The sequence below is a fragment of the Hemicordylus capensis genome, chromosome 6 (assembly GCF_027244095.1).
Source record: "Hemicordylus capensis ecotype Gifberg chromosome 6, rHemCap1.1.pri, whole genome shotgun sequence".
NCBI classification, from domain to species: domain Eukaryota; kingdom Metazoa; phylum Chordata; class Lepidosauria; order Squamata; family Cordylidae; genus Hemicordylus; species Hemicordylus capensis.
The window spans coordinates 129,060,846-129,075,372 of NC_069662.1; the positions used below are offsets into that span (position 1 = coordinate 129,060,846).

The window sequence follows — 14,527 nt, forward strand, 5'->3', positions numbered from 1 at the left end:
ATAGATTCGATTGATTATGGAAGGACTTATGAATGGTGAATGTGCAATGATTCCCCCCACCCCCCTCTTGGAAAGTATTGCAGTGACATGGCTGAGCAAACATTTGCTCTAGCAGTTGAGAAAGTTTCTGTGCTGTGCCATGGTGACCCGGCAGTGACATGTCATCTCAATAAGAATCTCATTCTTACTTTTAACTCTTTGGAACACAGGCAAGCAACCTTGACTCTCCACAATAAATTGTTGCCGGCCCCTGTTTTAGAACCTAAGGACTTGAGTCTCTGCTCTGAAGCTTTAGTGCCCCTCACCTCCCACTCTTTGTAGTCTGCCATCATCCAGAGGACAGGTTCTATTTCACGAATTCAGAAATCGTGAGCTGGACACCTCCTTCAAGAAGTGGGCTTGCAGTCATGTATGTCTTTGACTTCTTTTTATGTATGAACAATTGCATTCTTTCAATACCTGTTATAGAGGCTCTGGAATACCTCTGGGATTGGTTGGTTGGTTGGTTAGTTAGCAAATTTGTATACCACCTACTACCGAAGACTCTAGGCACTTTACAGCATAAAACAAACCAAGAATTTAACATAAACAATCAAATTAAAATACCCATAAAAACACACCAACTAACTAAAAAGCTTGACTGAAGAGATGTGTCTAAAAAAAAGCTTTAAAATGTGTCTAAAAAGCTTGGCTGAAGAGATGTTGTTTCCTAAAAGCCAACAGGGATGGAGCAGTTCTAAGCTTAGCAGGAAGTGTATTCCACAGCCGGAGGGCAACTTCAGAGAAGGCTGAATCCTCACCAGATGAGCTGGCAGCACCCTCAGAGGAACCTCCCCTGAAGATCTTAATAGGCAGTGGGGTTCATAACGTTGCAGTCCCAGGGGATCTATACATGTTCCCATTAGGGAAAATTTAATGCAATTCTGCCATCAAAGAACCATCCTTTCAATGGACCTCTGAGCACATCTCCAAGCAACAGAACAATGCTTTCCATACTAATGCAGGCTGTGTACTCTTTCCAAATTAAAAAGCAAACCTCATAAGAACTATGTCAAGTATGAAAGGTGCATGTGTCTGTATTTTAAGTCTTGTTCCAAATTCATACAAACAGAGCACCCATCCGGGCCTGTCACTTGAGGCCATCTCATAATAGGAACATCTGTGTATCATTTCTCTGAGCCTTGTAAATAAACCCTGTTGTTGTGACCACTTAGCTTCTGGGCTGAACCCCAGAGGTTTGTTTCTTTTCTAGCTATGTTGAACTTAATAGCTCGGTATGCAAAACAATTTTAAAGCTGCTGTATTAAAAGGGATAAGATGGCTTGCTAAACATCTGTCACTGCAGTGAAATTCCTATATGTTCATTATCTGTCTGTTTAATATATCTGCACCCAAATCCAAGCCCAACAGATATGTCTGAATCAGCTTTGAATTCAAACAGAAAATGACCTAAATATCGGGAAAGCAGTGGTTTTTCCTGTGGTTGTTGCACCTTCATTGCAAGACATCTTGTGGAAAGCTTAATTTTACGTTCCGTAATTTTTTTCAGGGAGAGCAAGGAATTCAAGGCATACCAGGACCAAAAGGCTCCTTAGGGATTGGTCTCCCTGGCCCGAAGGTAAGATTTTGCCTGCTGACAATAAAAACATTACTTTAAATTCTAATTGTATCCTTTATTTGAGATGGCTTGGCCTTTAATACTGTTAACACACGTCTAAAGATCTTGCAGAACTAGACTTCTGCCTGTTTGCCGAAAGTTCAAATATACACAAGTTCTTCTGCAAGTTTGTTCATTTCTGCAATTCTTATTTCAGGCAAATTCCCCACTTTAAAAATAGATTTCCCCCCCTTCGTCAAAGAAACAATTTCCCAGTGCTGAGAAAATGTGAGATCTCCAAACAAAAGTGCAGTTTCAGGGGAAGGTGCCTGGACTTATATATTATTGTGAACAAATAGGTAACAACTGCACATTAATTGCACTAAACTGGATTGAACAGAAAAGCCTGATATCGTTAACTCTGTCCTCTTTCCCATTGCATATTTACCTTCATTCTAGATACTTCTAAGTAGATTCTGTGTAGAATTTTGCTTCAGACAACTCAACTGTTGCCTCACAAAACAGGATTAAATAGAGCCATTTTAAAACATCACATCAGAGGTTTTCCAGTGGTTTTGTGGCTCTACTTGTGCAAAGCAATAACACCAATGTTTCATTTTATTAGGGGGATTATGGAGAGAGAGGGGATCAGGGCAAGAGAGGTGACAAAGGCGAGATTGGAGAACCTGGCCCTGCAGGACCCAGGGTAAAGCCGAAGGTTTTGCATTATTTATTTCTACAAAACAGAAGATATTGCACTTAGTAACTGATATCGTTGTATAACCTCTTAGGGATTCTCTGGATCCAAAGGTGAACCTGGACTTACCGTGAGTACAGCTCTCGCAAATTATTAGTTATATTATACAGCTCTTCAATGACAAGTTCTCACTGTTGTCGCAGTGCACCCTGTTGCAGAAATGCAACACTAGCCTAGAATTCAAGTTCCTGGGTTGGTGAAACCAGCTAGCTCCACACGTTTGCACAAGCGTATTATTCGTATGGATGCCAGCTGCTATACTATAGCAATAGTGGTGGCCTGGAGAGTTTCATTTATTGTTTAATTGTGCACACGAGTTGCTCAGGATATATACATTTCCCCCTGTTTGCAGATAGGAGCTCAAATGGGAAGGATTTGGTTACCCCAAATGTTTATAGCAGTTTTATTTTTAAAAACTGCCCGCTGGTGATCTTCAGACAGCTGCTTGGGGCCAAACTAGGTGAGAAGGACCTGTGACTGGACCTTTAATGTCTTTACATTTCTTTTTAAAGTGCCAGTGCTGGTGGCCCCTCCTTCCCGCTCCAGACAGGATTGGTACCAAGATGCTGGAAGACGGGAGCATAACTCTTTCCATCCTGTGCTGTTTTCCCAATAAAATTTGCTCCCCACCCTAACATTTTTGGGAAACTCATTCCCTTAATGGGACAGATAGTGACATGGGGGGTGGGTTATAGAAAGGAAATGCTGCCAGGGGAGGAATTAACCACCCTTCCTTCAGTGCACAGTGGTTCAGTAATTTCCCTTGCTGCTTTTAAAAGACATTTAAAGAGACAGAAGAAACAGCTTATCTAATTTTGGACCTGACGTTTCCAGGCAAGCTCTGGGCAAATTGTTCACATGGTTGGGCCACATCACTTTGTTGAGTTCAATCCATGCGCTGGGCATTTTTCACACGGGGCTTTTAGATCATTTCTCCTCCAGAATGGAGGGTGTGCGTTCACATATTGGCCAGATTTACCCCTCAAGTCCCTGCGAGCTATTGGGGAGCACTTCACACACGATTCGGGTTTTTCATTGCATGTTGGAGTGTAGCGCAATTTATATCATGGTCTGACGGATCTTATACTCTGTCATGCAGAACTTGGCAGTATTAAACGTGAAGGCTGCAACTTCATCTGAAAGCAGCAACCGGGTATAGATATGGTCTGGGCAGCCAGGGTACTTGTGAAGCAGCAGAGAAATAAGCTTGGCTGGAGTGTCTCTGTAAAAGGGGCAGAGGAGACGTGCATGTTCTGTGGTTTCTACCTCCCCAGTGCCACAGGGGCAAAGCCTTTCTGCCATTGGGGTCGTTTTGTATTTGCCTTCCAGTACAGTGGAGGGGAGGGCATGGCAGTGGGCGAGGGTAAAAATCCTTCTGTGGCTTGGGGCTTCTAACTGAGAGCCAGCGTGGTGTAGTGGTTAGAGTGCTGGACTAGGACCGGGGAGACCTGAGTTCAAATCCCCATTCAGGCATGAGACTTGCTGGGTGACTCTGGGCCAGTCACTTCTCTCTCAGCCTAACCTAACTCACAGGGTTGTTGTGAGGAGAAACTCAAGTATGTAGTACACTGCTCTGGGCTCCTTGGAGGAAGAGCGGGATATAAATGTAAAAACAACAACAACAAAATAACGATGACAGGTACGTGGCGGGGGAGGCAAAGTATCTGAGGCTTTCTAGGGATAGGATGGCTGGAACCCTACCTAGGGCAGCCTGGCACTCAGTGCCCATTCTCTATGTTTGATGGCTGTTTTTGCCTGATCATGGCCCATAGCAAGTAGGAGAAGGGGAGAAAAGCCCAGGAGCGGCAATTTAGACCACACAGACCTTTCCCAAGAAGATTGAAAACTATCCTGTCAGGTCAGAGGGGCCAAATCCCGAGGGTTGAGGAATAGCTTAAGCCAGAGCTTAAGAATGGACAGCCACACTCTGGCCTCCACCTTAATCATGCCCGGACTGCACCTGCTCCAAAGGGGGCAATATTGGAGTGGGGAGCCCAGAGTGGGCCCCATAGAGGAGTTGCGCCAGTGTCTTGGCCTCGAATAATTTGAGTGTGGCGTGTGTCATCATACGCAAAGGGTGTGTGGCCGGGGCTCCAGGGAGCCCGAGCGAGCTCTTGCCACTCATTTTAGACAGCCATTTGCTGCATAACACAATTTATTTCGCTTTCTCTCCCTCGCTGGAGGAAGAGGAAGCAAAATGAAGGGTGTTCAGGCAGCAAACGCAGCCTGAAATGAGGGGGAGAGCTTGCTAAAGCCGAGCAATGAGCGTGCCAGTAATGCCCCCTTTGCAAGTAACCCTCTCTGTTACTGGAGGAAAGGGGCCAGAGGCCACAGCGCTGCCATGAGAAATCAGGGATACGGGGTACTTTTCCCTCCTCGCCTCCCTTCACCCTCCCTGCAGCCAACCACCTACAGCAGTAGTGATTTATTGAGACAAAAAGGGGGGGTTTCCCTTTGCACACCCCTCCCCCTCAACTACTACAGCCCACAGAGAAGCACGGCAAAATTTGAGGGACGGCAATTTGCCGCTCCTCGAATTTTGCTGCCGTAAGCAGACGCCTGCTCTGCCTATGCCTTAATCCACTATTGATCGTCGGCATAGAGCAGGGAGGAGATGCTTCTATATGCCAGCTTCGGGGGGCGGGTGAAAGTCTTGGCTACTAAGACGTCTCACCATGTCATTGATGAAAAAGTTGAAAAGGAGCGGGGCCAGGGTGCATCCTTGTTTAACTCCCTTCTGTGTCCGGACAGGGTTTGTAAGGGGCCCTTGTGGGTTGCATCTTACCTTGAGGGTCGTATTTGCATGAAGGGTACGGATCAGGTAAAGTAGGTGTCGGTTGGTCGAGAAGGCTTCCAACTTCTCCCATAGCTTGACTTGGGAGATGGAACTGAAGGCAGCCTTAAGATCAATAAAGGCAGCATAAAGGAAGGCTGTGTTTTTAGAAGAATATTTTTCAATGAGGTGCTGAAGTACCAAGCATTGATCAGTCATGGATCTACACTCCCTGAAGCCAGCTTGTTCCTCTGCAATCAGATTTTCTTAGTCTAGCCAGTCGTTAAGTTTTCCATGCAGATGTCTAGCATAAAGCTTGCTGGTGGTGTTGGGCAAGCCGGCGGGCCTGTAGCTGGCAGGGTCATCCTTTCTCCTCTTTTTGAATGTGGGTATGATAATCTTCGGTCTGATCCCCACCACACGCTAAGATCATCTGAGGAGGTCCGGCTCCAGTTGCCACCGGCTCGTCGGGTGGCGACCCAGAGGTGGACCTTCTCTGTAGCCACTCCTGGACTGTGGAATGCGCTCCCTGCAGACATCCGTAATTTGAATTCTTTATTGGAATTTAGGAGAGCCCTAAAGACCTTCCTGTTCGGCCTGGCCTTCCAGTGCTCTTAAATTGTTTTAAAGGGGTCTTTAATTTGTCGGGTTTTTATAAGGTTTTGAATTGTTTTATTTTTTAGCTGCTTTATTGTATTTTAAAATCTTTTTATGCCCGGTCATTGATTGATTTTAACTGTTCTATGATGTTTGTGAACCGCCCTGAGCTATTTTGTAAGGGCGGTCTAAAAATCGAACAAATAAATAATCCCCAGCTCCCAGTCCTTGGGAATGCGGCCATGGGTGTCAATATAGGTGAAAAGCGAAGCAAAGACTGAAGCCCACCACTCTTTATTATTCTTTAAAAGCTCTGGGGGGATGAGATCTCTCCTGGGGCCTTCCCCACTCAGGTTTGGGAGATGAGAGACTCGATCTCAGCTGTAGAGACCAGTGGCCCCTGGGCAGGTCATCCACATCTGGTAGAGGGGAGCCACCTTCCACAGTGGGGTCTTCGTACAGCTTCTTAAAGTGCATGTCCCAGATCTCTGATTATGGGTGACTAACTGGGTCGAGCCATTGCCAATATGGTTGGTCATGATACTCCAGAATAGAGCCACGTCCTTTGCTCTGCTCACCAGGATGAGCCGTGACCAAGTGGCCTTCATCGCCTCTCTCTTCTTCCGTATCAGTAAGTGTTTATATTGCTTCTTATGGTTGAGGAGGCATGGAGGGCCGTTGCGATGTTGATTCCTATGCTGGATTTGTGGATATGGTAGGCAGAAACAAGAGCTTTCCTGGCATCAGCACAACTGTTGATATATACATCAAAATAAAAATAGGCTTGTTGACCTTCGCATTGGTACCTTGGCCAGTGTCATCTTTTCAAACTGTAATCATAGTACCAGATGTTATAAAAAGAAATGTTATAGTCAGTTTCTTATTTTTGTCAAGCTGTGTTCAACATTTATGAGTTGGACATCTATACTGTTTCTAGTAATGAAAATGTTTCCAAATGTCAAATAATTTGCTTCGTACCAATGATGCATTGCTGTCATTAAAATATTCTTTAAATTACATGTTCAGCATCCTTAATGATATGTAACTTAAAACTATGACTTTTAAATAAAAATTTCCCAAATGTATAAGCCTGACTCAAGTGGATATTCTCTGTTTCAGAAAGAAGAAATAATCAAGATCGTAATGGAAATATGTGGTAAGAGCGTCCTAAAGAAAGGAAATAGTTTAATTGTATTCATTTCTTTCACCAAAATAATTCACGATGAGCGGTGTATGTTTATTGGGTTGGATCCAAAGAACTGTGAGTGGAAGGGAAAATGTAGATTCTATAGTGGTTATCATGCTTCCACGGGTCCAAAAGGTAATGTCTTGGGCAAGTAGTACAATAACATCTTTAGATTTAATTTCAATTTTTTCTTACACAACTTTGCAGTGTGAGGTGAAAAACAGCCCTTTTGTGAGAGGAAGACACTTTATTCATAGAGAAGGATGTCTTTGGATCCAGCTCATGTTTATTATTATTGAAGGGTCTGTGCTCTTACTGTGCATTATATATATTTACAGTGGGGCATATACTATATAGTCAATGAAACAAGCTTGTCTTTAACAAAGCATTACAGATGATAAATTAGACGGTGTAACTAGGGATGTGCAAACGGATTAGACATCGAACCAGTTCAGTTCAACAATTCGGGGTCAAACCCAACCACCCTCTGTTCAGTCTGACCATGTGACCATGGACTGCCCCCGCCCCCCGGCCGTTCAGGGGTTTGTGAGTCAAAAAATGTTCTAAAACCTTTTTTTTTTTTTTTAAAGTACTTATCCTCTCTGGTGGCTTCTCTGAGGCCGCAGGGAGGTCCATGGAGGTTCTCCCACCCCGCCAGCCTTCCTTGTAGCAAAAATTGCCCAGTTCAGGCATTCTTTGGCCCTTTCTGGGCATTTTCCCCATCATGGCCATTGGAGGCCATGCTACTGCCTACTGCTTATTTCCAGACTGTGGTGTTAAATGCAAGCAAAAACCTTTGGAACTAGTGTTTGGAATTAGTGTTTTTGGAGGCCATTGCACATGCACAATGGGCCCCTGCGTGGCCATGTCATGACCCAGGCTACGCAGAGGCCCATTGCACACGTGTGCAACATAATAGGAAGGGAGAATAATAATGGTTGTAATAATGAGAGTAATAATGATAAATTGACACCAGGACTTAGGACTTCTTTCATGGATAGGGCAAGAAAGACAGAAATGAGAAATGAGTATAGGTTCGTGGGTACTACTTGGGGCCTCTGTTGTCCACCACAGAAAGAGGGATACATGCCAAGGGGTATATAGCATGCCTATTTTGGATAGTATACTAGTCAAAAGTAGTGAGATGGCTTTCTTTTGCTGGCAGTTGTTAGTGGTGATGCATTTTGAAAATAGATTCAGCATGCCCTTTTGCATATGTGCCTCTATGCATGACAAGGAGCACTGTGCAGTATGCAGAGCAAATTAAGTCCATGAAGCCTCTCTAGAGGAACACAATCTAAATTGCAATTTATTATTATTATTATTATTACATTTCTATCCCGCTCTTCCTCCAAGGAGCCCAGAGCGGTGTACTACATACTTGAGTTTCTCTTTCACAACAACCCTGTGAAGTAGGTTAGGCTGAGAGAGACGTGACTGGCTCAGAGTCACCCAGCTAGTTTCATGGCTGAATGGGGATTTGAACTCGGGTCTCCCCGGTCCTAGTCCAGCACTCTAACCACTACACCACGCTGGCTCTTATCAATTATGTTATATGCTCACTATATCTGGGATCCATAGGAGTTTTCAGGCACAGGGATTTGGTCAGCCTCTTTCCCCCAGAGCTGCTCTTGAAGGCCAGCAGCCCAGCCAAAACCACATTCCTTGAAGTGCTGCCACCAGAAGGGAAAATTTAAAAAGCCCTTTCCCCTTTCTATGGGGTCATTAAGCACTTTTTGTGAATGCAAGGGCCTTTGGGATCCCCAAGCCTATGAGTCTTGGGATGCAGAACAACATAATTTAATCGATGAAACCAGTCGCTTAAGTCACTGTAAAACTGCCTCCTGCTTATTTCCAGGCTGTGGTGCTAAATGCAAGCAAAAACCTTTGGAACTAGTGTTTGTGATTGACAGCTCTGAAAGCGTCGGGCCTGACAACTTTGAGACGATAAAACAGTTTGTAAAAACAGTGATTGATGCCATGACAATCAACCAAGCTGCAGCCCGTGTCGGCATTATCAACTTCAGCCATGAGGTAGAGATGGTGTCCACTTTGCAGCAGCATTCGAACAAAGATCACCTGAAAGCTGCCGTAGATCAAATGCAGTATCTAGGGGAAGGCACCTTCCCGGCTAAAGCTATCAACAAAACTATTGAGATATTCCAGGTTGCCCGACAAGGAGTAAAAAAGGTGGCTATTGTAATAACGGACGGGCAAGCAGATAGTCGTGATACAAGATTGGATGTTGTCGTGGATAAGGCTCATGCACTCGACATTGAAATGTTTGTGATTGGTGTGGTTCAGCAAAGTGATCCCAGTTTTCAACAATTTCGGAAAGAAATGAATCTTATTGCTTCGGACCCAGACAGCGAACATGTCTACCGGATCGATGATTTCACCGTCCTGCAAGGTAAGGATAAGGTGCCTCTCTAAAAAGAAGATGCTCTTGTAAATTAGTATTGCAAATCTATATATCAATAGCAAACTCAGGTGACTGCTTATCAGACTGTAAGCAAAATGGGGCCACTTCCCCCAGAAGGTAATGAGTTCTGCATACCTAGGGAGTCCTCCAAGTATGTAGAAATATATAACATTTGCAAATGAAAAGAAAAAGTAAAGGTGGGGGGACCAAAAAACAGCCTGATGAGGACTGAGCATTCCCCCAAGAGCCATGGAAAATGGGGGAAATAACTGGAAAAGAAGAACACTGGGTGTAGGGAGAGCGAATTGGACTGCATGAGCCTCTACCAGCTATTGTATCCTGGGGGTATGCATTAGATTGAGGAGATACAATTTTTGTTGCAGGTTCCACATATATTATATGACTCCCTTCCTCTCCCTCTCCCTCTCCCTTCATATCTATCTATCTGTCCATCCATCCATCCATCCATCCATCCATCCATCCATACATACATACAGGTTCCACATACAGTATATAATATAATAAGCAAAACGATCCTTTGAGATCTGCAACCTGAGCCTAAACATTATTCAGAACAGTACATCCTACTGCAGGCATCCCCAAACTGCGGCCCTCCAGATGTTGCTGAACTACAACTCCCAGCATTTCTAGCCACAATTTATTGTGGCTGGGTATGGTGGGAGTTGTAGTTCAGCAACATCTGGAGGGCTGCAGTTTGGAGATGCCTGTCCTACTGTGTTGAGTAGTGCCTACTCCCAAGTAAGTGGACATATGATTGCAGTTGTGCAACAATCTACAACATAGGCTGCAGTTGTGCCTAAGCCCAATGAAGTAATTGGGCACATATGCTGCTAATTCTGTGCAGTATCAGGCCATTAGGCCTTTGACAGGAAACAGGCTTTGGGTCTTTCACACCCCAGCTGTGGTTTCTCATGCATTCTTCCTGGCTTTGATCAGAGGTTCTCAACATTTTCCTATGGAAACTTCTTATGCAAGGGACACACGGAAAAGATGTTCAGGCATATGCAAGTATCATTAACAATGGTGCAGTCACAAATTCAGAAGTGCAGGCATTGATTGATTGATTGATTGATTTTTATACCACCTTTCGCTAAAAACAACCCCAAGGCGTTCTCCATGACTGCCCCCATAGCCTACCTCAACAGCCATAGCCGTGCCCACCTCAACACCCCCGCCCCCACCTAGATAGATGCAATAATTTACAGGGTTCTTCTGTTACAAGAAGTCAGGAATAGTTTTCTAATCCAAAAGAACAGTCTGGACTGTAGCTGCTTTTGGGGAAAGTTGCAAGTTCCAGTTGTGGCACTCCCACATCATGTCTAGGTTGGCCCAGAAGTCAGCTCTGCTGAGAGAAGAGTGACTGGGCAGAGGATATGGAGAGGTAAGTGCTAGGTACGGGGACGATTTAGTGTGCCTCAACCCCTGCCCCTTTTATTTTCAATATTTTAGAATAAAATTCCACCTCTGCTCTGCATGTGATCAGGACATACCTGGGTTTAAACCAGGGTTGCTCAGTTTCGGCCCTCCTACAGATGTTGGCCTACAACTCCCACAATCCCTAGCTATTGGCCACTGTGGCTGGGGATTATGGGAGTTGTAGTCCAAAAACAGCAGGGGGGGGCTAAATTGAGCAGGCCTGGTTTAAACCCAGTCCCCAACCTTTGGTCCCCATATGCTGTTGGACTACAACTCCTATAAATTCCCAGCCACAATGACTAAGGGCTGGAAGCCCCTTGTTTAAACAAATGGGCTTACGACCACCACATCTGGCCCTAAACGGTGATGCTTTGTGTATTTATTATTTATCAGATGTGTATATTGCCTCAGACTTCAACCTCTGGGCAGTTTACAACAATGTAAAACAAGTTAAAGCACAAAAGCAAAAACCTTAAAACATCTTAAAACCACCGTAAAATTAAAAAGCTTGCGTAAAGAAGAGAAGTCGCAGGGACTTTTAAGAAGTTGTCAGAGATGGGGAAGCTCTGATCTCAACAAGAGAAAGTGCATTCCAGAGTCTCGGGGCAGCAAGACTCTTATTGCCATCGTATTTCCATCTTAATGGTATTGGTTTTCTTTTCAGCTCTTGAGAGTAAGTTCTTCAAGCAAAGCTGTGAGGAAGATTTCAGTTCCTACATCACCCAAGTGCTTACTTCAGCATTTTCGCCTGAACTAGAAACAGGAAAGGAACATACTGGGCAGTTTGCCATAGCTGGGACTCCAGAGCCATATATCCCTCCACCCAACGCAGATGTTATATATTCTGTAAGCTGTTCTAAAAGATGGCATTTATATTTGCACTGAAACAGTGGGAAGCATCCAAAGTAATTCATGGGTGATCAGAATACCTTCTGCACCGACTCGGAGAGGAGCAAGCCTACTGTTTTTCTCCTTGCCCTCAGTGGGTTGGGATGGGTACAGAGTGCACTTGCTGAGGAAAGTACAGTGGTATAGCATCACTCTTCTATGGCTACTCCTGCAGTGTGGGCATTAAGCCATAGCCAAGTTTCCAAAACTTAGGAACATAGGAAGCTGCTATATACTGAGTCAGACCATAGGTCCATCTAGCTCAGTATTGACTTCACAGACTGGCAGTAGCTCCTCCAAGGTTGGAGGCAGGAGTCCCTCTCAGCCCTATCTTGGAGATGCCAGGGAAGGAACTTGGAACCTAGATGTTCTTCCCGGAGCAGCTCCATCCCCTAAGGGGAATATCTTACAGTGCTCACACTTCTAGTCTCCCTTTCATATGCAACCAGAGTGGACCCTGCTTAGCTACAGGGACAAGTCATGCTTGATACCACAAGACCAGCTCTCCTCTCCTATGTTCTCCTAACTTGTTCTGCAAAATAAGAATTAGGATGCTGCCTTCTCCCAAGGCTGACTATTTGTCCATCTAGGTCACCCTACACTCATTGGCAGTGGTACAAGATTTCTGGCAGGTGTCTCTCCCTGCCCTACCTGGAGATAGCAGGGATTGAACCTGGGACCTTCTCTATGCAAGCAGGTGCTCTACCACTGAGTAACATCTCCATCCCCTAAGGAGAATCTCTTATAGCAGACAGCACTCATATGTAGTCACCCATCCAAATGTAAACTAGGGTGAATCTTGTTTAGCAAAGGGGACAATTCACGTTCACTGCCACAACACCAGCTCTCCTTACTTAAAATGAAGTAAGTTGAAAGATTTGTAGAGAGAAATTCCTGTGAACAAAAGTCTCCTGGGGGAAGATTTCCTGGATACTCCGAGTAGCTTGTTCATGATGTATTAGAAATAAATCTGGCCCTGTCTTTCTGCCTCTAAAGGACACTCAAGGCAGCACACAATACACAGAACACATGCAATAAAATGTACTGGGAAACTTCCTTGCGTTGGATGGAAATGGACTTGTTTGTGGGCATCCTTGAAGCATCCGATGGGCCAATGTGGGAACAGGATACTGGACTGGATAGGCCTTGGGCCTGATCCACAAAAGCTCTTATGTTCTTGCATCCTGTTTCAATATTAGGGAAAAAAACATTTAAGTAGCAGTGCTTTCAGCCTGGAACTCTGCTTTGGTATTTTAAGCTTAACTAACTTTTTTTTAACCATTAATGTTTAATCTTTTTTGCAGCAATACTCTCCAGGGGTGCCTGAAGGGACGGCAGCTCCACATTCTGATTGGGATCATGCTGCTACAGTCCCTCCTAAGTATGCTCTAGATAGCCACAGAAGAGTTGTCATTCCTCCTCATCATGAAAGAGGAGACTTTTGGGAAACCAGAATCCCCAACCTTCAGACCTCTCCTTCCTCTGATTTCACTAGACACCTACAACCTCTGAGTGAACCAGGTGCTACAAAAGGTATGTTGTGCTGTTGAAAGGGGTGGAGTAGGGAAAGACAGACTCATGCGCTTTTAAATAGGGGGTGGAGTCTTGGCTTTGTTTATAAAGGTCATCTCTTTTTTTGAAAATCAGTGGCTGATATCAAGAGCAGCACACCTATGGACGCACCAGGAAGATGTGCTTGCAATGTGGGAAGCTTTCCCAATATTAAGGCGCACCATGCACAGCGGGGTGGGGAGGAGCAAATGTTGGCAATTTGTGCTACCTCAGGAAGTGTCCTATGTCACCCAAAAATATGTCCCTAAGGGTCACACGTGTTGGGAATTCTCTCTGGTAAGAGAAACCCTTTTTCATTATAGCAGAGTGCACAGAGGCACAACACAGCGGAATTTGGTTAGGCATGCGTGTATGCTGAGAGTAAAATAACTTGGAGCCAGTTCATAGTTTCAAATCAATATAAGGAGTATTTATTGGAGAACTCCATTCTAGATAGTAAAGTGAAGAAACAGGATCTCTAATCTATATATCTAGCTGGATGCAGATGGATTCTGCATCTCTGCACACATGGTGCAGGGAGAGAGGAGCTTGCATGTTGCAAGGGAGAACGAAGGGAAGGGAAGAGGAAGAGGGAGCGGCAGGAAGGAAGGAAGTCCCTGAGACTAGCAATCTATATATCAAAGAGATAGTGTCAGAGCAGTAGAGAAGGGATGACCAATGTCTTGACCCTCTAGCCCTCTGACTCACTAGTCTGTCCTCCTGTGTCATTGAGACAAGAGACAGCGCATAGTCCTTCACTTCCAACAATACAGCCCCCTGAGACATATTTTCGGATTACACAGGGCACATCCAGTGGCCGTGCAAATTGTCAAAATTTCCTGCCACCCCCCCTACTGTGCACCCCCAACATTGCACACAGTTTATGTATACCCCACTTTTAAATTAAAAATATCAAAGTGGCTTACAATGCATGTTTTAAGGACAAAACAATAAAGTAGGTAACAAAAATACATCAATGAATTAAACATGGACAGCAGCTTGTCTAGAAAGCAGCAGCATTAAAAGCTTTCTGGTACAGAAAGACAGAGAGCTGGTTCAGGTGAGTATCCAGCAGCCCACGTCTTGAGGGTAAAGACATAACGAGAATGCCCCCACCCTGACATCACTAAAGCATGTCCCAACATGCTGTCGGGATATCCTTTGCGCGTATGACGGGCATTCATCTGAACTGCTCCTTTACATGTACTACAAACCTCTGTTTAAACAGGAGGCTTTTCAGGTAGCAGGTTTACCGCAAGACTTTACTCTGAGATCAGGGCATAATGGATACTTTGATGCAAAAAGAGGATTATTTGCTT

At 44.6% G+C, this 14,527-nt stretch overlaps 1 protein-coding gene across 1 annotated transcript in view; it reads left to right on the plus strand.

Moving 5' to 3' along the window:
• COL28A1 (collagen type XXVIII alpha 1 chain) overlaps positions 1-14,527 on the plus strand; it is a 128,643-nt gene that overhangs the window by 107,932 nt on the left and 6,184 nt on the right. The window contains exons 28-34 of the mRNA XM_053262460.1: positions 1,550-1,618; positions 2,223-2,303; positions 2,389-2,424; positions 6,844-6,880; positions 8,769-9,320; positions 11,434-11,615; positions 12,962-13,190. Of these exons, the coding sequence (XP_053118435.1) occupies positions 1,550-1,618; positions 2,223-2,303; positions 2,389-2,424; positions 6,844-6,880; positions 8,769-9,320; positions 11,434-11,615; positions 12,962-13,190 (1,186 nt within the window). The remainder of the gene's footprint in view (positions 1-1,549; positions 1,619-2,222; positions 2,304-2,388; positions 2,425-6,843; positions 6,881-8,768; positions 9,321-11,433; positions 11,616-12,961; positions 13,191-14,527) is intronic.